The sequence below is a fragment of the Mirounga angustirostris genome, unplaced genomic scaffold (assembly GCF_029215605.1).
Source record: "Mirounga angustirostris isolate CCGP_5_RB_7025 unplaced genomic scaffold, mMirAng1.0.hap1 SCAF_4, whole genome shotgun sequence".
Taxonomy (NCBI): Eukaryota; Metazoa; Chordata; class Mammalia; order Carnivora; family Phocidae; genus Mirounga; species Mirounga angustirostris.
Window position 1 is genome coordinate 83,575,160 of NW_026991712.1, and position 26,102 is coordinate 83,601,261.

Genomic DNA, 26,102 nt, shown 5'->3' on the forward strand with positions numbered 1-26,102 from the left:
GGCTTCCAGACTGATGGGAGTGGACACCTACTTCAGATTTGGAGTCAGAGCCATTGTCTCCTAAGGCAACTGAGTCAGACAGCCAAACTTCCTCAGTCTGCTACTATTGTTTAAATGCTGTTGGTGTCATTTTAGAATAGATCACATAGAAATAAGACGGACCAGACTTGGGCACAATTCATGGTATTTGATGGATATTTCATCGCACACCAATCTAAATCTTCTGGCAGTACCTCATGTGGGAATAGATGACTGAAGACTAAATTACATAATAAGAGAGAACATCGGCCTCTAAATTTTACAACTGTGGTATTGCAGCTAAACACAAGATAGATTGGCAGCCTTACCAACTGAATGGCGACACTCAAGGAAAGTCTATTACTGAGCATACACAATATTTCACATGCATTGGTCCATTAGACTCTGTACAATCTGCCCAGCCACAGAACTTGCTGTGGGTTGGGTTATTCCTTTTCCTTGGGCTGCTGAGAAAAGTCCAAGTGAATGGAATAAGATTCTTCTCACCTGACAAATACCCAAATCTCCAAAGAAATGGTCACTGCCAGATCTAGCTGGAATCTGAAATGCATTTGTTTGTATCAAGATAGAACATCAGTATATAAAACTCAGCTGTGTTTTATGTGAGCTCAATGCCTAACTGAAATGTGAAAAGTGATATCATATAATAAGAGCATGAAGCATGAAATACTGAGGGATAGATCTGACTGAAAATCACAAAATATTTCACAGAGAAATGAACGAAGCCAGAGAAAATGAAGAGAAATTCCTTATTCGTGGGTCATAAGATTCAATACTGTTCAAACATCAATTTTCCCCATTTGATCAATAGATTCAATTCAATCTCTCTCAAAACCTCGGCCTGTATCTTTGATAGAAAGTGACCAGTTGATTTTAAAATTCATATAAGAATGCAAATGACCTAGTATAATCTTTTGGAGCACCTGGGTGGCTCAGTTGGTGAAATGTCTGACTCTTGATTTTGGCTCAGGTCATGATCTCAGGGTCCTGGGATCTAGCCGCCCATCTGGCTCCATGCTCATCAGGGAGTCTGCTTGGGATTCTCTCTCTCTCTCTCTGCCCCTCGACCCCAAAATAAATAAATAAATCTTTTTAAAAAGTATAATCTTTCAACAAGTGGTAAAGTGTAATCTTTTCAACACATGGATATGGATATGACATATGTGTGTGCATATGAAAAGAAATAAATAGATAAAATTGGATCCAGAACTCACACCATCCAGAAATGAGCCTAAAAGAGAGTAAGGGCCAAAGTAGAAACGTTAAAATGTTAAAACTTTTAGAAGAAAACATAGTAGAAAAATCTTTAGGAGCACCTGCATGACACAGTGGGTGGGTCATCTGACTCATGATTTTGATTCAGGTCCTGATCTCATGGGTTATGGGATCAAGCCCAGAGTTGGCTATGCACCCAGTGGGCAGTCTGCTTCAATTTCTCACCCTCTCTCCCTCTGCCCCCCACTTGTTCTCTCTCTGTCACTCTTCCTCAAATTAAATAAATAAAATCTTTGTTTAAAAAGATTTGAGACAGAGAGAACACAAGCAGAAGGGCAGGCAGAGGGAGAGGGAGAAGTATACTCCCTGCTGAGCAGGGAGCCCGACAGGGGGCTCAATCCCAGAACCCTGGGATCATGACTTGAGCCAAAGTCAGATGCATAACGAACCAAGCCACCCAGGCGCCCTAGTAAATAAATCGTTAAAACAATCTTTATAACCTTAAGTTGGACAATGATTTCTTTTCTTTTTTTTTAAGATTTTATTTATTTATTTGACAGAGAGAGAGCACGAGCAAGGGAGCTACAGAGGGAGAGGGAGAAGTGGGCTCCCTGCTGAGCAAGGAGCCCGATGCTGGGCTAGATCCCAGGACTCTGGGATCATGACCTGAGTCGAAGGCAGACACTTTACTGAATGAGCCAGCCAGGAGCCCCGGGACAATGATTTCTTAGATATGATACCAAAATTGTGATTAATGAAAGAACAAATTGATACATTGGACTTAGTCAAAATTTAAAACTTTTGTTCTTCACAAGACATTGGTGAGAGAATGAAAAGTCAAGTCACACATAGGGAGAAATATTGATAAATTACATATCTGATGAAGATCTCCTAATAGAACACTGACAGAACTCTCAAAGACAATAAGAAGAAGACAAACAATCCAATTTAAAACTGGGTAAAAGAAAAGTGCCTGGGTGGCTCAGTTGGTGAAGCAGCTGCCTTTGGCTCAGGTCATGATCTCAGGGTCCTGGGATCTAGCCCCGCCCCCCTCTGTCAGTCTCCCCACTGACAGGGGAGTGTGTTTCTCCTCTCCCTCTGCCCTCCCCACCCCACCCCACACCCCCGCTCTTGCTCTCTCTCTCTTTCAAATCAATAAATAAAACCTTTAAAATAAGAAAATCATAAAATGGGTAAAAGATTTGTAAAGACAGTTCAGCCAAGAATATATATGGAAGGCATATAAGAACAGGACAAGATCTACATCATTAGTCATTAGAAAAATGCAAATTTAAACCACTATCTGCCAATTAAAATGGCAAAAATGAAAAGAATTTCCATTCCAAGTATTGGCAAGGATATGTATGAGCTAGAATTCTCATACACTGCTGAGAGGAATGTTCAATTCTACAACTGCTCTATAAAATAGTTTGGAAATTTTTTTTTTCTTTTTAAGATGGATTTCTTTGAGTGAGAGGGAGGAAAGTGAGTGGGGTGAGGGGCAGAGGGAGAGGCAGAGGGACAGAATCTCAGGCAGACTCCCCGCTGAACATGGAGCCCTATTTGGGGCTTCATCTCACCCCAATGAGATCTTGACCTGAGCCAAAATCAATGTCAGACACTTAACCGACTCAGCCACCCAAGCACCCCAACAGCTGCGACATTCTTCAAAATATTAAACCTCTCCCTACCATAGGCCACCACCGTTCCACTCAAATGAAAAAAAAGAGAGATCTATTCATACAAATCTATTGATAGAAACTCTATTTTTAATTGCCATTCAAATCCATTCACGGGTAAATGACCAAAACAAATTGTGGCATATCTAGCTCATGGAATACTACTTGGTTTAGCAGAGTAATCTCTTCCCATACATAACAAAATGGGTAAAGATTTTATTTTGTGCTCAGATAATTATTCTGAGCAAAAAAATACCAAAGCAAAATAATGTACATAGATATGATCTCCAAATATAAAACCTTAGGAATTGGAAATAATTCTATTGTAACAGAAAGCCAATCAGTGGTTTCCTGAGGTGGGAGTGTGAGGGAGGAATTGCCTGGAGCACAAGGAAACTTTTGGGGGTGATAGATATATCCACTATCTGGGTGATGCATGTATATGTTCAAATGTACTAAACTTTAGACTTTAATTATATACAATTTCTTGCATGTAAATTATATCTCAATGTACCCGTTGAAACAGTTTAAATTACAAAAGCAAAAACTTATATACCCTCCAATTCAATAAATGTTTTTTATATTTTCCAAAATGTTCAACCGTATGTTTTTGCAAGCTTCAAGTAGGCAATGAATTATTTCTTTGGGTACGAAAATGAACTTATCTATCTTTATCTTTCTATAGGGAACTCTCGAAAAAAAGACAACCTTAAGAGAACTTAAAGGGAAGCCACAATATAGAAGTATGTTTATCTCCTACAAAGGACTGTTCTCTAGAATTAGATATCATATAGTCTGATAAGATAATCAACACAATACAATAATTGATCAAAAGATTTGAATAGAAACTTCACAAAACAAGATATATGAAGGGTTCCTTAGCACATGAAAAGATGCACAACTCATTGGTCGTGAGGGAAAGAAGTCAGTACTACAATGAGATATCATTGCGTATCTATTGGTATGGCTAAAGTCAGAAAGTCTGAAATCTCACATAAAACACCTGGACATCTCATATAGCTGTGGGAATGAAAAATAGTACAACCACTTTGAAAAGCTAACTCCCAGTTACTTATAAGATTAAACAAATACAAATCCTATGGACAGTCATTCCAATCCTAGGTATTTACACAATACGTGTACAGAATGATCAGCATGTGGATGTGTGTAATAGCTTTATTATTATGCCCCAATTATGATTGCCCCAAACTGGAAGTGACACAAAAGTCCAGTGACAGATGAATGTATAAACAAACACGAAACACTTGAAATCCTACCCAGCAATAAAGATGTCATGAAGTACTGGTGCATGTGGGAATATGGGTGAATTTGTTTTTTTAAAGATTTTATTTCTTTATTTGATAGAGCGAGAGAGCACAAGCAGGGGGGGCGGCAGAGGGAGAGGGAGAAGTAGGCTCCGTGGGGAGCAGAGAACCGCACGCAGGGCTTGATCCCAAGATGCTGAGATCAGGACCTGAGCTGAAGACAGACGCTTAATCGACAGAGCCACCCAGGTGCCCTGAAATATGGATGAATATTAAAATCATTGCACTGCATTGTATGAAAGAAGGCAGACATAAAAGAGTATCTATATGTATGTCCAGTTATATGAAGTTGTTAAAACTGCAGTGATCTCTACTATTGATGGTTCCCTGGGTCTGAGGCTAGAGGCAGTGATGGACCACAAAGGGGCACAAGGGAGGTTGTGAGGTAGTGGAAATGCCCTGTGTCTTGACTGTAGCAGAAGTTTCATTAGTGTGTACATCTATCAAATAGCATTTAACTGTATGCTTTAAAACGCATGCAGTCTATTGTACCTAAATTATACCTTAAATAAGTTGATTTCACAATCTATTGTATCTCTCTGCAGGGACAATTAGTAGTGAGAAAATGAAATCAGTAAAACGCAATCGAGAGTAACATCCAAAATTATTAAATGCTTATGAATATATAAAAATGAAGCAGACCCAAGACCCCTAAAAACGATTGCTGCGAGAAATTGAAGAAGACTAGTAAACAGAGAAATAGGTAGCATGTTCGTTGATTGCAAGCCTCAGTTTTGTTAGGAGAACAAATTAATATTATTTGATCAAGATTGCTGTAGGTATTTGTGAAGAAAATGGCAAACCAATTTTAAAATGTATATGAAGGGACGCCTGGGTGGCTCAGTCAGTTAAGCGTCTGCTTTCGGCTCAGGTCATGATCCTAGCATCCATTCATTAAAATGCAAAGGCCATCTACAGACCAGAAATGATTCTTTTCAATGTATGTATCTGACAAAACACTCATCCAAAATATATCAAGAACTCTTATAAATCACAAAGAAAATGAGAAACAACCTAGTGTATTAATGAGCAGAAATATTTTAAAAAGCCCATCCCAAAAGAAGATATCCAAATGATTAATAAGCATATGAAGACCCAATAGGATATCTGCTAGATTGGTTTCCTTCTTTCTTCCTTTCTTCCTTTCTTTCTTCCTTTCTTCCTTCCTTCCTTTCTTTCTTTCTTTCTTTCTTTCTTTCTTTCTTTCTTTCTTTCTTTCTTTCTTTCTTTCTTTCTTCTTTCTTCTTTCTTTCTTTCTTCTTTTTTTTTAGTGGACCCCAACACAGGGCTCCAATTCACGACCCTAAGATCAAGGCCTGAACTGAGATCAAGAGTTGGATGTTACCCCCAGAAATGGATTCTAATGGCTCCCTCCTCTCTTCACTAGATATGTGGCCTTGGGAAGCTTTGTAATTTTTCTGAGGTTTTTTTTTTTTTTTCTCATCAGGAAAAGCATAGCACCTTAATAATAAGATAGTTCATAGGATTCGGTATGATCACCCAGAAGGGTACATGAACTGTACTTTTTGCTAAGAATATATTTGACCTTGAATTCTCCTTTATACATTTTTAAAAGCACAGACAGACAATTCGCAAGGAATACACAAGTTGTTCTAAAATAAATACCCTTTCAACTTTTCTAGAAAGAAATCATATATATAATAGAAAATTGGAGAGGAACCAATTTGTATTGAACAACTCTCCCCAAACCCTGAAGCATGTCTACTTTCCATTAAGACCTGAGATGAACATCTTGACTAGGTCCAACCCCTGCAGTCTTCTTGGTCTGGAGGGGTCTGAGAAAGTCCATTCTAGACCTAGAATGATCTGGACTCCTGGACAAGCGTTCCTCAGAAAGATAATCAACTACTCACCTCTAAAGGCCCTGAGCAATTTGTGAAACTGTGGGTGAGGTTAAGACCAGCTCAACTATATAAGCAGGACTCTCCCCTGAAACAAAGCTAGGGTATCGACAGATAGCATTTCCAAAATCTCTGTTACAGGCCATGGCATGCTCCATAGGAGGGAAAACAGGCACATGAGTATCAATGGAGAGAAATATCAATCAACAGACAAGAGACATTATTAAATAATGTCCACCACCCATTACAACCCAGGAAAGCTCTCATTCAAAAGCCATGTTTTGAGGAATATGTAGTTATAAATCTTCATGATTTGGGGCTAGAAGCCAGTTTCTTAAATGGACAAGCAACCCCAAGAATAAATAGATAGACTGGATTTCATCAAAATTAAAAGCTTTTTGTTTCAAAGGACACTATCAAGGAAGTGAAAAGACAATCCATGGAATGGGAGAAATATTTGCAAATTGTATATCTGATGGAGGTCTGCTATCTAGAATATATTAAAAAAAAAAAAAAAACCCTTACAACTAAGCAGTAAAAAGCCAATTTAAAAATGGGAAAAAGAGTTTGAGTCGACTTTCTCTAAAGGATAATACCAATGCAACACCGAATACATGAAAATAGCATTAGTCATTAGGAAAATACAAATCTAAAGCACAGTGTGATCCCACTTCCCCCCACTAGTATGACTTAAAAAAAAAAAAAAAGACAATACATGTGTTGGGAAGATTGTAGAGAAATGGAACTCTTAGACCTTCCTGGTGGGAATGTCAAATGGTGTAGTTGCTTTGCTTTGGAAAATAGTTTGGCAGTTTCTCAAAATGTTAAACATAGGGTTACACATGACGTAGCAATTCCACTCCTAGGTAGTTAGCTAAAAAATTTGAAAATATATGTCCACATAAGGGGAAAAGAACACTACATAACACAGAGATGGAGGAAGAAGAATACCGAGAGAGTTGGAACAGGAAACAGTTTCATAATTCATTGCATAAATTAACATTGGTTTTTCTCCTGTGTTTTGGCTTTTGTGTGTGTGTGTTTTTTTTTTTTTTTTTTTTGCTTTAAAGAACGTTTCCTTTCCTACATACATCCTAAGAATGTATTGTAAATGGAGGAAGATCCAAATAAATGTAAAAGCTTGTCAAATACAAAGCAAACAAAGATAACTAAAGTGCTAGGATGCTTCTCTTGTGTTTTTAGTGGACAGAGGAAAAAAAAAAACACTAGAAAGACACAGGGAAGACCATCATGACAGTGTAAGACATTGGAATCTATCCCTTATTGGAAACGCCTTCAGATCTGTTTTACCTTAAAGGCAAGTGGGATGAGTTCATGACAGCCCTTAAGAAAACCTGGTGGGAGGCGTGCCTGAGTGGTTCAGTTGGCTGAGCATCTGACTCTTGGATTAGGCGAGGGTCATGATCTCATGGATGGTCAGATTGAGCGCCTTGTCACACTCTCTCCCTCTACCCATCCCCCCAGTCTCTCTCTCAAATAAATAAAGATGAACAAAGAAGAAAACTCCTTGGGAAACTATTTCTGCCTTGGTGATTTATACACACACAAGAATGAACAATCAGAACTATGCTGAGATAATGTTTTAGAAAGAGATGGGAAGTGTGGTATTAGCACAAGGGTAGACAACAAGAGAGAGTGGCCAGTGAGGGGTGGTCCCCATCAGTGGGGACCTTCAGGGGGACCAGGCAGCCTTGTGTATCCACATGGCCTCGGCAACAGGAAGGCAGCAGCTCCCCAGGTTCCATGACACCCCGGACGTTCCAATTCTGTTACTTCAAGTGCAGACCGTCACCTGGCATTTTGGGGGCTCCCTCTGTGGTTCCGGTTGGAGTCTGAGCTAGGGGCAGGGCCTTCGGCTCTCAGCTCTGGCATCTTGAACCTTGCTTTTGTGGTTACCGACTCTCAAGAGCTGTGGGGTGTTGTTCCAATAGTTCCCAACAGTAAGTAAAGACTTCCTGTACCCTCACCCCTCAGGCCTGATTAAACCTACTTGATTTCACTGGTTTTTAACCCATCATGTGTTTGGGTTTCTTCTCCTCAGTCCCCAGCTCTTCCTCTTCGGCCACACGTCACCATGGCAGCACCTCTTGGCCCTCTGTCTGATCCAGGGGCAGAAATCAGCCTCCTGGAAATCAACCAGGAGCTTCAATCCCAGCTGGAAAAAAGCCAGCAGGACTTCCGAGACCTCAAGGAGAAATTCCTGATATCCGAAGCTACTGCCTACTTCCTGGCCAACCAGCTGCAGAAATACAGTAAGTCCTACAAGGTCATGGTCTCCAAAGTGATGGCTGTCTGTATTCCTTCTGAGAAACTAAAAACCTCTCCAGATGCTGTCTTCTCTATTTCCAGTGTCACGATAAATTTCATCTGACCACAATCTGGGAAAGGTAGAAGTGGGTATTTACCCTCAGTTTGCTGAGGATGGGACAACTGAAGACAAATAGGTTAACAGTGACATGTCAGGTGGGGTTAGAGTGAACATCCCAGTTATTGCTGCGTCCTGGTGCAGACACAGAAATGCCTGGTCCTCTCAGGATGGTCTCTGTGCCGTATCAGATCCTGCATCACTGCTGGCCTAAGTGTCAGGGACTAAGGAACTCTCTCAGGTCCCGCTTCTCTAAGGTCTCACTGGTAAAGCACCGAGATGGTTACACTGGGGAAACATGCTGATGGGACCCATGGGCACGGAGGCGGGGAGGGGGGACGGTAGCAGGTGACACTACCTGCTTTCAAGGAGACGGAAGTGAGGTCTCCTTTCCCCCCTGAAACCGTGTCCATGAGTGACGCCATCCAAACAGGGACTCCCCTGGTGAGAGGGAACCCGTGACAGGCTCTGCTTCCTGAGTCCACGGAGGCCATTTGATACCCAGTGGTAAGGTTGAGGGTGTTTCAGGGGACATCAGACAATCGGTGCTACCTCCTCTGTCTCTCCCTGAGCTGGGGAACATTGAGAGATGCAGGATGGCCAGCAGGTCCAGGCCTGGGCCAGGAGACACGTGGCCAAGTGAGAATGAGGGTGAGTGGGGGAGACCACATCCCGGGGAACCACCCAAGGCAGGGTGTGGGGCAGGCCCTCCCCCACAGGCAGCCTGAAATGGGGAGCTCAGCTGCCTGTTCATTAGGAGGGGCCTGCGGTGACAGAAGGATCATGAGAACGGGGCACGTGCAAAGCCGAGGGATAGGAAGGAATCCTGACAACTCTGAGCCCGAATTTTGGTCATTTTCTCACAATTTGCTTTCAGTAGAACCAGGGGAGGTATAATTAAAAATGAGTGATGCAGACAAAAGTCAAAACTGAGGCCTGCTCTTTAGGAAAGGGAAGAGATGATGAGCTTCCAGGGAAGGACAAGCAAAGTTTTGTTCACAACTTTCCTGAAAATCATCACATAACTGTGGGAAACCAGTTGTGAAGATGATGCAAATAGATGTCAGCCGAGGGCTTGGGGTGGACGTAACAGAGCACAGGGGTGAAGAGCATGGGCCCCGCGCCAGTTTTCCTGGACTCAAATCCATGCCGCCCATCGTCCTGTGCCTCAGTTTTCTCCTTGTTAAGGTGTTACTGGTGTGGGACCTACTTCTCTGAGTCCGAATGAATACTGAGTGATTTCTTGTAAAGCTCTAAGAGCAGAGCGTGGAACCATGTAACTCTGTTCATATTCTACTGCTTCTCATAACACAAACTGTATTAGGATTTGGCCATATTCCTTTCAGGTGCTTCTGGTTTTATGCATTGTGGTTTCCACAAGTGTAACCGGAGGAATTTTTACCTTTGAGATACTTGCTCAGTAGAGAAATCCCAGCTCAGGGGACCCATCGGTCCTGTAGCCCTGGGGGGCTTATGTCATGTCCCTGCTCAGCGTTTTACTTAGGAGGCTGCAAGGCTTGCTAGGGTGGCCATGATCAGGGGAACCCGAAGTCTGACTCCACCACATACCAGTTCATCACCGTGTCCAGTTCCTCTCTGTGCCTTGGGGCTCTTCTTTCCTGGGATCTGCAACAGGGAGTAATCGACTGCCCTGGAGTTGGGAGGCTGAGGAATGAGATGTGGAGCTCCCAGCGCAGAGCCTGGTGGCCAGGGTTCCATTTGTCCCGGGATGGTCCCTGACTCGTCCCGTGAAGGCAGCACGCACAGAAGCATGTCCAGCTTTCCACTGAGGCAGGCATCTCTGTTTCTCAGAGTGTGAAGAGTCCACCGACATCATCGAATCCGTGCTGGGGGAGAAGGTGCGGTTTGAGAAGGGGAAGCGGGCAGACACGGTGGCTGAGAACCTCAGGTAAGGAGGGCTCCGTGTGGGAGGCTGCAGGGAAGCCGTGGGCATCTCTGACTTGGGGCAGCAACAAGTCTGGGCCAGGAAAGGGCAGAAACGTCATGGCAGGGATGTGACTCAAATGTTTCTAAAACAACTAAGACAACAGTGATTGGTAAATAATGGACTCCCATGACTCAGAGCTTCATTCTCTCCTTTGAAAAAAATATCAAAGTCACCAAGTTCAAGGGAATAATTCGTGGCATTTAACACATTCACAGTGTTGTGAGATCACCACCTCACTTACCTTTCACAGAGTCACGAGCTGGCTGACCACAGCTTGTCATCCTTTCTTTCAGACAATGCTGTCCTCTTGACCCTGCCATTCTCCTGAGCTCACCAGTTCACAGCAGCTGTCCTGTCCACCCTTCTGTGTCTGGCGCTGTGTCCTTTAACTGCACGCTGCCCTATATGTAGTTTTCCAGGGAAATGGGTGTCCCCGAATTGAGCAGCTGAAGGGACATGTCTCTGGCGTGTGCTTAAGAGGACCCCTGGCTCTCTTTACAGAAGGAGACGATGCAAGGGATGTGCAGGGCCTCACAGGAGCATGTCTGATACACAGGAGGCCTTGATTTACCTTCTTCTTTCTCTGCCACGGGCAGGTCACCTCACATGTGTGAATTCGGCTTCGAGGGCTCCTTTGGGGAAATACTGCCAGAAATATCCACGAAAGCCCTTATAATCCTTTGTTCAACTCTTTGCATTTTAAAATTTTCTCTCTCTCCCACCTTAGGCTATGTCATATCCTACTTAAAGAGCTGACCCATTTGTATCAGAAGTTATGGGAAGGGAAAGACGTTTCCCAACTACTCAATAAGCACCTCGAGGACCTCCTAACCCATGGTGACCCTGAGCATCCCCAAGGGCCAGGCTTCCAAGAGCAACTGGCTGAGGGGCGCAGGCTGCCCAAGTGCCTTGTCCGAAAGCTCAGCGCAGGTAAGGCGGCCACAGACCCTGATGCCCTGAGCTGCCCCAAGGCCCTGGGCTCACAAGAGACTCCCCACCTGCCCTCACGCTGTTTGCAGCAGCTGTCATGGGTTCCCCATCGCGCGTGGGGCCGTGAGAGGACCGGGACTGGAAGGTGGTAACGGAGAGGAGAAATGCACAGGGTGGAGGTCATGGTGCTCCACGTGTCTGCTTCCTCCCTGAAGGAATGCAGCGTTTGGCGCAGGAGGCAGCCTCCACCGGTGTTTGAGCCCAGAAAGCAGAATGTGACAGGAGGATGCTTGCTAGTGTGCAAGGGTCCCTGCACTAAGTGGGAGGTTCCCAGACACAGCGCGGTCTGTATGAACTGTGGGCGAGAAAGTGAGTTTAACTTTCTCCATATTAGTCTCCTCATCTGTAATGTATATCAAATAACCTGTTGACACTGTAGTGATGAGATAGGGAAAATTCATGAATGCCCTTCAGGAAAAAATAAAGCTCCTGACCGTGTGGAGTTGGACGAGGTACTTGATGCAGTAGGACTTGGAGGTGGGCGCGCTGTTTAGACTGGAACACTTTTCGTAGACAGATGTCCCCTTGATCACACTGAAGCCCCCATGGGGGCCCATGAAGTCCCTGGTGGAGGGATGAGGGACAGGGTGGTTGTCCTGCCATGAGGGCAAGGAGGAGGCTCTATGTGAGAGCTGTGAACGTACAGAGAGCCTGTAGCCATGGCGGGACCTGCAGCACGCTGCGAGACACAGTTTGCAGAGGTCAAGCTGAGAAGCATCCCCTGAGATGGACAACAAGAGACAGTAAAACCTGTTGCCCAGGTTCAGGGATGCTGATCTTCAGAATCAGAGACACACTGCCTGATGCATCAGAAATCCATGCCACAGCAATTCTGAAAGACAGTGCCCTAAACTCAGTAGGGTACCTAGTCATGCATAGACCCTTATGTCTCTAGGGCCATAGAAGCCACTGTGTTTAGAGTGCTGATATGGGAAATAGCTGACGGGACATTTCTGAATTTATTTGCAGAGAATTATGAGGATGAGGAGGATGAAGAAGAACAAGAAACCCTCACTCCCAGGTGACAATGAATATTCAGGAACCAATAACGTGTGGGTAAAAATGGACAGGGTCTCAGAAAGTAGAGTGAGTGAGGTCAGGAGGGTCACAGATGTCAGATGCAAGGATAAGCGAAACTGCAGATGATCCACAAAGGATGGCCCTGTTAGCTTGGTTGTCTGTGGTCTCTGGGCTGTTGTAAGACCAAGAAGAATTCACCAGCCTTAGGATTCCCCGTGGGTACAAAATACCCATTCTTTCCTGTAAATGGACACCGAGAGGAGATGCATATGTACTTCCTATACAGTTCTCTAAGGTCCTTGGTAGGAAGGTAGCTAACCAAGGAATTGGAAAACAGACAACTAGCAAAATTAAACACCAAGAGAAGTACCTAGCCCAAACCCAAAAACTTGGGGTGTCATGTGACACTATTAATACCAAGGTGCCTAGAAAGTCTACAGGGACTCCAGAGCTGTAAGCACTTGATCAATCTATGTTAAAGTCACCCCACCTCAGGCACGTGGTGGTTACCCCTGGTCTGCTCTCCATCTGTGCTTCATGTTGTGACTGCACCCTACTGGGATGGTGGAGTCTCATTCCTGGTCAGTGCTTCTGTGGCCGGAGCTCTGAGGATCTGCTGCTGCTACTCTCCCAGCACCAGGCAGCCACACTCTGCCTCTTGTAGGATGGAGTGCTTGTTCCCTCTCCAGCCGGCAGCCCTTTGCCTTTTGTGACCACTCCCTCTAACTCCCATCGAAGCCAGCTAGGAAGCCACAGTGTCTGATCCTCCTGGTTTGATCTCCCGTCATTCCTGTCCTACCCGGCACAGCATGGAGCAGCAGGAAGTGGAAAAGAAGGAAATCCTACAGGACAAAGTGGATGAGTGTGTTTTGACTCCTTCAACTCTGCAAGAAGGTAGTGAGAGCGACCAGTCCTACAGTGATGGCGAATTCCCATTAGATGAACAGGAATTCGGCTCTGCTCTGGATTTAGCCTGTGAATGCTCCCACACCCAAGGGGATGGAACTCGGTGTGGTCCCTCAGGTAATGTCCATGTTGTTTGTTCTGCATGCTTTGTCTACACTGAGGAAGGTCATCTCTATACACAGGCGTTACAGACACACATTGCTTTAAACCAGGACATAATGGATTTGGAAACACAGACATCAGGTGGGTCAGGGAGCCTTCAACCATCCCAGGCAGGGGCCGTGCCTCTGCCACCCTGGCCCCCGGGTCAGGCCATTGCACCTATGTCAGGGGCGACAAACTCTACCCACCTCAGTAGGACATCCACAAAGTGTTGTCAGATACCCTCCTTGGATCAAATGTCTTTTGTCCCATGCAATGATACTTTCTCTTTAGGATCAATATCTCTCGAGGTCCTAGACCTGTCCAATGTTGTTGGCTCCCATGCCTGCATAACAGGAAAGGTGCTTTCCCTGGTTTCACTTCTCGCAGTCCCAGGCACTATCTTTTCGATGTTGGTTCAACTTAGCCAAGTGGTCATCTGCAAACAACTGTATCATTACCTTGTATGTATGTTCCTGTGAAGCAAAGCCGGGCTCTGGCATCAGTCAGACCACAAATGGCTTTTGTGTCCGTAGAACACCAAAGATTCTTTTTGATTTGAGGGTTTCTACAACGGATTCATTAGTCTAGTCTCAAGTATTAATTCCCGTGAAGCGTCAAGAACCATGGTATCTCATGGAATAACTCCATTTTGCAGCAACACTCCAAGAAGGTGCTTGGACTCTTCCCCAGGACCTCTGGGGAAAATATATTAGGAACTCTTTTTACAGATTCCCATCGGAGGGGGCTATTGGGATACTTTGTAGGGGACAAGGAAATGAATTTCCGCAGCAGGTCAGGGGCAGTCCTGTGCACTGCTCCTGAGACTTAATGTGGGGGGTGCCTGGGTGGCTCAGACGGTTAAGCATCTGCCTCCAGTTCGGGTCATGATCCTGGGGTCCTGGGATTGAACCCCACATAAGGCTCCCTGCTCAGCGGGGAACCTGCTTCTCCTTCTCCCTCTGCTGCTCTCCCTGCTTGTACTCTCTCTCTGTCTAATAAAAAAAAAAAAAAAAAAAAAAAGACTTAACCTTGGGCATCCTGGAATATCCCTGCCAGAACCCTAGGGTCTTGCCCTGAGAAACCTGATCTCCTTGCAGTGTGGGTGGTCACTGTTTTGGTAATATGGGTAGTGTAATTTCCTTAGTGTGACCTGTTGTCTTGGAACTTATTTTCAGAAAGGCAAGATGATCTTGGGGAAGGAAATGGACAACACCCAACGTGCCCCAGGTAACGCTGAAGACTGTGGACTATGAATTTTCCTGGTGACCTCTGGAGACTTCACATCCAGGGATAAAGAGAAAGTGCTGCCTAGAACTATTCCATCCATTCAGTCAATAGCAGAATATGCCCTTTAACCATGTCATCTATTTTCATGTGGTAGTTGTGTAGGTCTCACTTTCTTACTCCCTCTCATGTTGAATAACCTACAGAGTGGACACACATGCATTAACCCAACCCAGGGATTCCTGTAATCAGCTGTTGTCTCCTGTGTGGTTCAACCCAAAGTGAGATGCATATCAGCTTTGTGCCTGTTTGACATCATCATGTTGGAGGATTTTTTTTTTTGGAGGATTTTTGATAGCAAGAGAGGAAATTGAAGAATAAATGCATGTCCTATCAAAATATTGAGAAAATGTTCCTTGGAGTCAGAATGTCTGAGAGTCAGTAAGGCCTCAGGAAATTTAGTCACTTGGACACTGCATGTAAAAGTCAATGCAACGTAGGCAGCAGGGTTGAAGCCACTTGTTTTGATTCCCTCTGTGTGATGGGAGGCATCATTTTGACGTGAGTATGACAGGGAGGGTTTAGTCTCCTCCTCTATCACCTGGTTATGAGCTCAGTGCACATAGTATCTGCTACTCTGTCTCCCACTGCTCCTCATATAGGAGGCCACACTCTGCTCCTTATTTAGGGGGATAGTTTTTTCCCCTCCAAGGGGACAGCCACATGGCTTTCTGTGACCACTCGCTAGAACTCCCATCAAATCCAGCTAGGAATCCACGGTGTCTGATCCTCCTGGTTTGATCTTCTATCATTCTTGTCTCACCCGGCATAGCACGGAGCCCCAGGAAGTTGAAAAGAAGGAATTCCTACAGGACACAGTGGATGAATGTCTTTTGACTCCTTCAACTCTGCAAGAAGGATGTGACAGCGACCAGTCTTGCCATGATGGCAAATTCCTATTTGATGAACAGGAATTCGGGTCTGTTCTGGATATGGCCTATGAATGCTCCGATTCCAAAGGGGCTAGAATTCCACGTGGTCCCCCAGGTAGTGTCCATATTCCTTGTTCCTCACACCCTGCCAGACTGATACACCTCTCCAGCCCAGGCACAGGAGGTCACTGCCAGACCTCCTAATTTTGAATTCAGCTCTTGTCCTCTCTTGAAAGGCTCTAATTTCCATTCTGAAACCATGCCCCTGAATTTCCTGATGCCTGCCAAGGCTGTTGGCAGCCTTTTCTATATCTTTGGAGATGGCACTGCCCTGGTTCACTCTCTTCCCTTAGTCTATCTCTTCACTTGTCTTATCCCAAGTCAGCTGAGAACCAGAACTGGACCACTGCTATGGGACAGTGGATGTTTCTCTGGAGCAAGGCATGATCCTGAAACTTCCCTACCCCATGAATGGCCCCTGTTTCTTTGTAGCTTTGAAGATTATTCTGCTTTGATGGTGTGTAGAATCCGTTCATTGGTTTAATCTGAATGGCTTATTCCTCTAAACCATTCACCAACAGCATTTCAGATGGAAAAAGCCTGAATATTGCAGCAATCCTCTAGGAAGCAGCCAGGTAGTTCCCCAGGATCTCTGGGAAACAGAATCAGTTCGTCTGCATAGACTCAAGATTTAGGATGCTGTGATGATGGCCTCTTTTATCAGGGACATTTGTTTAATAACTCAAGAGAACAATCCCAGTGATTGCTTACACTGGATGTACCTAAACCCTACCTAAGCCCTCCTGGATGATTACTCTCACAGTTGCCTGTTAGTACTGTGCTTCTCTTTCTGTCCTGTGCTATGCAGGATATAGAGGGGGCATTTGTGAAGGCGAATCTGCTTACTGTAACTCTTTCTCTTCATTATTTGCAGAAAACCGAATTGATCAGGAGGGGCTGAAAGGACAAGAGTCAGCTGCCCCCAGGTAATTCTGAATACTTGGGGGCTGTGAATTCAAAAGTGTCACCCAGGGAAAAGCAGAAAGTGCTGAAGAAAACTATATTATCCGTTGGGTCAATGACAAATTATCCATTTTCACAATGTTCTCTGTGTTCATTGTTGTACTTGGATTGCTTCCCATTTCTTAATTACTTCTCGAGTTGAGTAACCCACAGTCAGCTGACCGAGGTGAACTAATATGGCACAGGGATCGCTGTGCTTGCTCATTCTCTCCTGTGTGCTTTAGAGAGACATGCACATCTGCTTTCTGCCTTTAGATTTCGCATGTTGACGTGTTCATAACATGAAAATATCACAGCAAGTAGACAAACATATTCTATCATGCCACAATGTTCAGAGAAAGAGGCCTTCCTGGCATGAGATTTCTGTGCCAGTGGACTGCCCCCAAAGCTGCCCACGCTTGGCCACTACATGCAGAACTCAATGCCATTTGAATGGAAGGGGGAAAGCCACCATTCTGGGACTCTGTCTGTTGTGAATCATGACTGGACGGCACAGAGATAATTCAGTCTCTTTCTTCACAAGCTTGCTATTTGGCCTGTACACTGAGCACTTGTCCTTCGATCTGCTGCCCCTGTGACAAACACAACTTGTCCCACAAAAACAAGAGTTGTTTCTCTCTTTAATGGGTCCTCCCTCTCTTTGCTTTCTTGACCACTCCTTTCTGCCTTCCATCCAAGCCAGACAGGACATATGATTTCAGATCCCTTTAGGTTAATCTTCAGTTGTCCCCACCCTGCAGGCTCAGCAGACAGCTGGTAGAGGTGGTAGAGCAGGACATCTCAAGGGACTCTCAGGATGAACACTACTTGACATATTCTGTTCTTCCCGACCTGTCTGACTCCTACTGGCCTTACAGGAGCACCGCCATCTTCCTACCTGAGGAACTGGAAGTCTGTTCCTCTCTGGAAGCGACCAGTGAGTACTCCATTGTCCAGGTGATCAAGCTCCACCTGGACACCCACAAAGATCTCCTCTTCTTTGTACCCCAGACCTCTGCTGTGCCGAGAGAGGTCATCCCAGTGGGCAGGGATGTTGTAGGCTCTCTTCCTACTCCCAGGGCATGCCCATGTCACCTTGGCTTCTCTGTCAGGTCGTTGTTGGGCCAAGGCAGGCACCACAAACTCAACTCACCTCAGCCACATGACCATAGAAGGTGTCTGTCAGACCTAGTGTGGATGACATGTCTCTTTTCACCTGTAATAAGCTCTAGGCTTCATCTCTGAGCCGGGTCCCTTAAGAATCTATGCTGGCCGCAGTCACTTGGCATTCTTGTCCAGGGTTAACTGGTTTTGCTGTTCTTAGTCCCATTCTCTGTCTCCTTTAGGTTGGCTTGTCTTCCTAAACGGTTGTCTGAAAACCACCCTAAGTGTCTCCACTGATAGCTTGTTTATGTTTCCAGAAGCACAGATGTGCCTTGGCATTCTCCCACCACATGAATTGGGCCAATGTTCTGAGTAGCACCAAAGACTCACTTGAATTGGAGGGTTTGTCGTTGCATTCCATCTGTTCAGTCTCAATGTACCAATTCCACTAAGCCTTCAACAACCAGCTATCTGATGAGAGAAGGCTGAACGCTGCAGTCATCCTTTTCGAATGCAGGGAGGCTGGCTCCCCAGAATTGGTGTGAAAAAGAGAAGTTAAAGTGCTTGCACAGACTTACGACAGGGGAAACTGTGATGCTAATCTCCTAGACGATGTAAATTTTTCCAAATGCCTCGGGCTGGGAAATCAAGCCAGTTATCCCAAGACAATATCGGAGGCACCCTGAAATACTCTTCTGACTAAACCTGTTCTCACACTGAACATATCTGAGTGCGTGGGTAGCATGAGACACTGGATTATTAACGTACCAAGAAGGATCTCTTTAATGAGCGGCCCTGTCTGTATATATTTCCAGAAAATCAATTCCATCAGGAGGAGGAAGAAGACCAGGACCAGATATGCCCCAGGTAACTCTGAAGACTCATGGGTTGTTATTTCAGTGCTTCAACTGAAGGACTGCATTTCGAGGGAAAAATAGGAATTGCCGAACATACTTATTTCATCCGTTCTCCAATCACAAAAAGTCTCTTTTAACCATGATGGGTGTCTTCACTGTGTAACATGGTTAAGTTCCTTTTATTGACCCCTCCATTTCAGTAACCTGCAGTCAGTTGAACTTGGTGAATTAATCAGTCACTGGGATTCTCTGCATTCCCCTCTTCTCTCTTTTTGTAAAACCAGAGTGAGAGGCATATCTGCCTCTCCCTCTTTGGTCTTACCACACTGAAGATATATTATAGCCAAAGAATATCTAGGATAAAATTCACATCATGTCACAATAGTTAGAGAGAGAGGCATTGAAGACACAAGATCTCTCCATTTTGAAGATGCTTTTTAACTCCCGGGTTCACTTGGTCAATACAATTTATGTCAAAGTGTTGAAGCCAACTTTGGGATTCTCCATGCATGTTGTGAGTCAAAACTTCCATTCCACAATAGTTCAGTTTGTTGTTCAGAAGCTTAGTTCTGTGGCCACTGCCCTGGGCACCTTCTCTTCTCTATGTCTACTGCCCCCACAGCAGCCACACTGGAGGATAGTTTTTGCCATCAATAATGGGTGTGTCCTTTTGTTATGAGTGTAATTCGCCGCAGCCGCCCATCAAAACCATTAGGATGCTGGGGTGTCTACTTTTCTTGTCTTAATGTTCAGATCTCCCCACCCCACCAGGTTCAGCAGGGAGCTGCCGGTGGTGGAAGAGCAGGATGCCCCATGGGACTCACTGGATGAATGCTATTTGACTTCCTCAGCACTTCCTGACCTGTCTGACCCCCACGGGACTTCTAGGAGGGCTGACATCAACTCATTCCAAGATCTGGACATCTGTTGTTCTCTGGAAGTAGCTAGTGAGTCCTCCATTGTCAAGGTGATAAAGCTCCAACAGGACTCCCAAGTGGACCCACTATTTTTGGTATCCCAGCCTCTGGTTCCGCTGAGATGTGTCATTGCTGTGTAGAAGCCCGGTAGACATAGGGATCTGAGTCAGGCTCTAGGATAGACTTTTCAGCATAGACATCAGGTGAGTCAGGGACCTGCCCTTTGTTCCTCATCTCAGGCCATGCTTCTGGCTCCTGACAGAAGTTAGGACATTGGAGTCAAGGCAGATGTGACAAACTCACACTCAGTTTTGCTGCACATGCAGAGGGGTGTGTCTTTGTTCCTAATTTCCTTTAAATGTGTCTCCTCATCTGCGATGCTCTCGTTTTCATACCTGAACAACGTCCCTTGAATATTTGTGCCTGTCCAAAGATGCTGTCAGCCTTACCTGTATCTTTGGATTTGTCGTTTGCCTGCTTTGACTGCACTGATCCCCAGTGTCTGTGTCCTCCGTGTTGGCTGTCTCGACTGAGTCATCCCTGGAGTATCAGGACATCAACACCTCTACCATCAGCTTGCTTGTATGTTTCCCCGAAGCAAAGCTGAGCCTGGGCATTGCCCCTGCCCATGCATGGCTCATATGTCTGTGTGGCACAAAGGATTGTACACAATAGATTCCTGTTGATGTGAGGGTTTGCAGATTCCATCCACCAGTCTGGTCTTTGGGTCTAAATTCCCTTAAACCCTCACACCTAGAGCATCTCATGGGATAAGGTAATGAGAGAAGGTGGCGGTACGTTTTTCGAATGCAGGTAAGCTGTTCCCCCAGAATCTGTGGCAAAACAGATGTTTCCCTCTGTACACGGACTCTTGAGCTGTGGCTCTATCACAGCAGGGAGCTCATGCCCGGTGCTTTAGGAAAGCAAACCAAGGCACAATCCCAAGACACTACCTGAGGCCTCCTGGACGATTTTCTCTCACAATATCCTGCTGCCCCACTAAGGATAATTATGCCCATGTACTAGTTGTATCGGATACTTAATTTTAATGTACAAATGTTCTGTTTAATATGACTGGACCTGTCTGTATCTGTTTGTAGAAAATCATACTGATCTTTCGGTGGAAGACCAAGACCGGATATACCCCAGGTAACTCTGAAGAATCATGGGCTTTAATTCAATGGTGATCTCAGATCTAGGCAAATTTAGAAAGTGCTAAATGTACCTATTTTACCCATTCAGCTACCCACAACGTGGTCCATTAGCAATGTTCTCTGTTTCACTGTGGTACTTCTATAGGCCCCTTTCTTAATCCCTCCCAAATGTAGGAACCTCTAGTCCATTGATGCAAGTATCCTAAGCAATCACAGGAACTGTTCGTATTGGATCAATCCAAAATGCCCGTCTGTCGCTGCTGGTTTCGCATTATGATGTTGGCAGGAATTCATGGCAAGGAAAGTGTTTAGTAAAAAAAAAAATTCACGTCTCAGTATTTAGACAAGTAGGCGTTGAACACACGAGCTTTCCAGGACTCTACAATGCTGCCAGTCTGGGGTTGTCTTGGTGATTTCTGTAAATTTCAACAAAATGTATGCAACGGTGTGATGGTGGTTTTATTGTTTTCTGAGTGTTCTGTGTGTTGTGACTCTTGTGCACAGGGTGGTTCAGACTGCTTCCCTTAAACTCCCATTCTGGCCATGCTCTGAGCACCTCCTGCTCTCACTCTCTCCCTGCCTCCCTGATCTATCCCCAGTGCAGCTACACTCTGGCCCCAGAGAGAGGCAGAATGGTTCATCTCCCTTGATGGGGAATTCCCATTGGTTTCCTGTGACCAGTCCCTCCTCCCTGCCAACAACACCAGCTGGGACTCCGTGTTGACTCAACCTTCTCGTTGCATCTCCTGTCCTCCCTGTAACACCAGGTTCCCCAGGGAGCTGCCAGTGGCAGAAGAGAATGAAGTCCCACAGGACTCACTGGACGAATGTTATTTGACTTCTTCAGTTGGCCATGACCTGCCAGACACCTGGAGGCCGTATACAAATGCCTCATCCATAATTGATAAGCCGGAAACCTTCCTGGGTCTGGATGGAGATGGTAAGTACTCCCATGTGAGGGACACAACGTTCCTGGGGCTCCCAGGAAGCCTGTCTTCTCTGTATCCAACAACCTAAATAGGCTGAGACATGCACCCGTGGCAATAGGCCCTGTAGACTCAAGCTGGTTTGAACTCTGCCCTTGGATTTAATTTTGAAAACATTGGGACTCCCAGGTGGTTCATTTGGTTATGCATCCAGCTCTTGATATCCACTCAGATCTTCAACTCAGTGTTGTGAACTCAAGCCCCAGGTTAAGCTCCACACTGGTTGTGGAGACTACTTAAAAAAAAAAAAAAGGTATCTTGTGGATCCAATTTCCTTTCCTTCTGTCGCAGACTACCTTCTGTCACCTGGCCCCCTCACAAGTGCAGGCTGTTGGTACCAAGTCAGGTTAGAGAGGAGAAATGGAGGGAAAAGGGCAAAAACTCAGGCACCACTATCTCCCCTGGAGACGTCTGGGTAACAGGCCTCTTTTTATTTCTTTCCAGAAGAATCTTGTGCTGCCCATGAAATTTTATTGCCAATTGTACTTCCTGTGTGCTTCCTGCAAACTCTCTGGCTCTCCACACAGGTTTCCAGTCAGCTCCCTATCTGTAGCATCTGTGATATTGTTGCTGATTTCAAAGTTTTTGTTCCTGGGGTGACTACGTTCCTCTGGAGCATTTAGATGGAAGATCCTGAGCATTGAGTCCTGCCTGTACAGTATGGTTTCAGTGAAGCCAAAGCTCTAGCCCTGGTTTTCCATCCTCCACGGATGGCGTGCTTGTCACCCTTTCTGCAGCATCAGTGGTTTTCTCCCCCGTGTGGATATGTTTTCAGTCACGTGTCTGCTCAGTGGCGTAAGTCCTGTAAATGATCAATGGCCTGTGCACCTGACATGGGTATGGCCTCATTCAGGAGCAAAGCAGAGTTGTTCCCCTCTCCAGATTCTTCAGAACATGCTGCCTGCTGAGCAAGACCCCCTTGGGGCCCCACTCGCATAGGAGTGCAGGCTAAAACCCAATTTCCCATTGCTTCCCACTCAGGTTATTTTTCGGCCTTCCCTTCTTGGAGAAGCATTTGCATTGTTAGGAGACTTTCTTTGCTCATCAAATCACCTTGTAGGAGCAGCAAGGAGTATATGATGTTCCTTACCATGTCAATGTTGTCTAGTGAAATTGGCCATGGAAGGTTTTGTCCCTCAACCCTATTTGGTCAGTAACAGCCTTTCCACACTAGGACCACCTTCTCCCCTGTTTCCCATCCCTCCCCGAGGGGCAAAGAAGCAAAGGATTCCTCGAGATTATAGCAACTCAGGAAGCAGAAATGAAACACACAGTTATTTTGCTTTTGTTGTCTACCATGCTCTTTCCCGCGCCCGCTCAGCAGCAGCTCTGTTAGGCTGGAAGCATTGGGTCCCCACAGGGACACTCTCCAGTCCACGCCGAATCTCCTGTGACAGCTGAGGGTGCTGAGCCTCACCAAAGTCACGTCACTTGCCCAAGACCCCTGGCCAGTGGGGAGTGGGACGTCAGACTCACCAGATCAGACTGTCATTGCTCACAAGTCAGTCCTGTCAGGGAGTAAGTGGGGATGGGGCTCACCCTTTCATCTCTGCTTTTGTCCCAAATTATTTGAAACAGTTGTAAATGTAAACAAAAATGTTGCAAGAATGCCCGAAAGACCCCTGTGACCCAGCCACATATCCGCCAACTCCTACCTTGTGAGTCAGTCTGTGGTGTGAGCAGAGCCAGTGGCTCATCCAGCCCCTCCGGGAGATGAACGTCTCCAAGAGGCTCTCCATCCAAAAGCAATCAGGGCTGAGGGGTCCCGGGCCTTTTCTGCTGCCACCAGGGGGCGCATGGAGGCTCCTCCCTTGGCTGCCTGGCACCCTTGTAAGGTTGCGCAGTTCTCTCTGAGATGCTGACGGCCAGGTGTGGGTTCCCATCGGGGCAGGGATGAGAAAGGTTCAGACACATGTCTCAGAAGGCAGGTGTGTGTGATATGGCCTTCCATTCACCCTGGACCAGGGGGGCATAATTCACCCACGTGGATGGGCTGAGATGAGTGAACGCAGCGTCTACATTAGACACTGTCTGTCCAGGTGCGGGTTCCGACGGCAGCGTGTGAACAGTGGGCATGGGCTGTGATTCCAGCAGCAGGGTCGCAGGAGGGCTACCCGGCCCCATCCTCCCTGCACAGGGAGAAACCCTGTAGAAACAGTCCAGTCTCACCCGAAATGCCAACCTCATCTTTGCTCTAGGGCTTTTCCCCACCAGCCAAACTAAAAATAGTGGGCAGTCCTTCAGAGTTTGATAAAATATTTTCCCTTTTCTTCTGCATTTGCAAAGCATATTGTATGAGTAGATTAAATGAAGCCTGGCAGTTGAGAAAAGAGCCGTAAAAGAACATGAGGACATTAGGAGTGATAACTTTAAACACACTTAGACCTTCATTCAAGATAACGTTTGAGAATGGGCAACCTGGTTTTGACAACTCCTTCCCCAACCAGATGTGCTAATTGCAGAGGATTTAGCCTTTCCCCCAGTAGGAAGTATCATCAAATGTTATGACATGTCCTCAATTATGAATGGCTAGTACACTGTGCCTCGAGGACTGATGGAGAGCCCACCGATCCGAGAGACATGTTTGTGGCAGAAGACCTGGGAGCTGGGGAGACACCTGGTGTGGGGCTGGGAGAAGTGATGCTGGAGGACAGAGAGGGACCATAAGATCGAGGGACACCAGAGGCAGGGTGAGGAGTGGACTGTGTGCAGCAGAGAGGGCAGTGAGTGTTCACCAGCACGGTGGGCTTGTGGGAAGACAGGACTTGGGGGCATCGACAGGGCAGCCGAAAAGAGCAGATAGAAGGAGGTGGGGGAATCCATGGTGAGAGGAGATACAGGGTGCTGCCAGGGAGACTAATCAGTCACAGATTCTTGGAAACCATTTGTAGTGACAGGTGAACAGACTGGTGAGAAGGAGATGCACACAGGGGACCAGGGCCCACGGCAGGGAGGTGCCACGGCCTTCCTGAGGCTGACCTGCTCTGGCGAGAGGCTGTGGCAAGTCTCTGGTTAGCCCCCTTTCTGAGAACACGGACTCCCTTCACAGTAGCAATCTGAGCACCTTTGATTAGGGACTGCAGCCCAGACCTCACTGAGGAGTGTGTGATGCAAGGACTGGGCGCTGTATGCCCTCCCTGAAGACCCACAAGTCTGATCCTGTAGCACCTCTGGCCTGGAAGTTTCCAAAGGGACTCAGACCCCTGCTACATTACTTAGAGCTGTTGGCGCCTCCCCCAATGGCAATGGAATATATCGAATATAGATGTGTGGATGGGGGAAGGGAATCAAATAGTGCAGAGGAGAAACTTCAAAAGCCTCCGGAGCTGTGAAAAGTTCCCATAACTTTGTCCGTGGTCCCTTCTCTAGTGGTACCTGAAGCATCTAGAGGTCCCCTTTGCAACTCCCTTCTTTAGTGGTACCCGAAGCCTCGAGGCCGAACTTCCTTCCCTGTTCTTTTTGTTTCCGGTACACACCGGCAACTCCTCCCCATGTCCTGAGGCCTCTCTAGGACCTTCTCTCTAGGCTGTAGGACCAAGGTTACTACTAACAGAATGATAGGCATGAGCTCGTGTGCCCATCCAAAGGCCCTGTGGGGTCAAGGGGAGGATTTTCACCTCAGGGACTTTGCAGGCTGGGCACCTGCCATCCCAGCAGCCCCAGGCTGGGACACAACGGTGACATCTCCTTCATACACATGACGTCTGCTTTTGTGCCTGCTCGCAGGGTGGTCTCACTGACAGGCGGGGACATCAGACATGGGTGGTCTGGGAGTGCTCAGCTATGGAGCCCGGGGATTCAGCCCATTGAAATCTCTTCTTGCTTCAGCTCCGATGCAGGCTCCCTGTCACCAAGGGCCATCAAGTGGAAACTGGACTTTCCAAAGAGCAGAGGTGCAAACTTCCGGAGCACAGACACAGCCAAGCACCCAGGTGGCCAATATTCTGACACCGCAGCTGGACCAGCAGTTGGATTCTGGTGACAACAGAGCCAGGCTCGGCCTCTCCTGCACCCTCGGGAGCCTGGATGCCAAGATGGGTTCTGGGAACCAATGGCCCCTCTTCCAAGGTGAGTGGGGAGAGGAGTAGGAAGTTCTGGTCCCCACGTTGGTCATCACCGACTCCTGGCTGGAGGCCCCACTGGGGTGAGGTCGAACCTCACGATGCTCCAATACAGTGAGGTGAGCAAATCCTGTGTTTAGTAGCAGCTCTGCCCCAGGTCCTGGGCTTGCGCCTTCCTGGCTGTTTAACTGGCCAACGTAGTCATCTTCTTCCATATTGTCCCCTCAGTCCCCTCTTCGGAACCGCTGAAAATGGTATCTCCGTTCCATCAATGCTGGGAGCATGAAACCACATCTTTTCTAGGGGGCTTGATTCAACAACAATTGCTTGATAACATCTATGAATTTGTCG

At 46.3% G+C, this 26,102-nt stretch overlaps 1 protein-coding gene across 1 annotated transcript; it reads left to right on the forward strand.

Moving 5' to 3' along the window:
- Window positions 1-8,215: 8,215 nt before the first annotated feature.
- Window positions 8,216-18,036, forward strand: LOC135364031 (putative neuroblastoma breakpoint family member 5). The gene is made up of 6 exons (XM_064587509.1): window positions 8,216-8,393; window positions 10,319-10,415; window positions 13,273-13,487; window positions 16,605-16,656; window positions 17,551-17,674; window positions 18,019-18,036. Exons 1-6 carry the CDS (start codon window positions 8,216-8,218, stop codon window positions 18,034-18,036), a joined length of 684 nt encoding a protein of 227 aa, XP_064443579.1.
- Window positions 18,037-26,102: the final 8,066 nt, after the last annotated feature.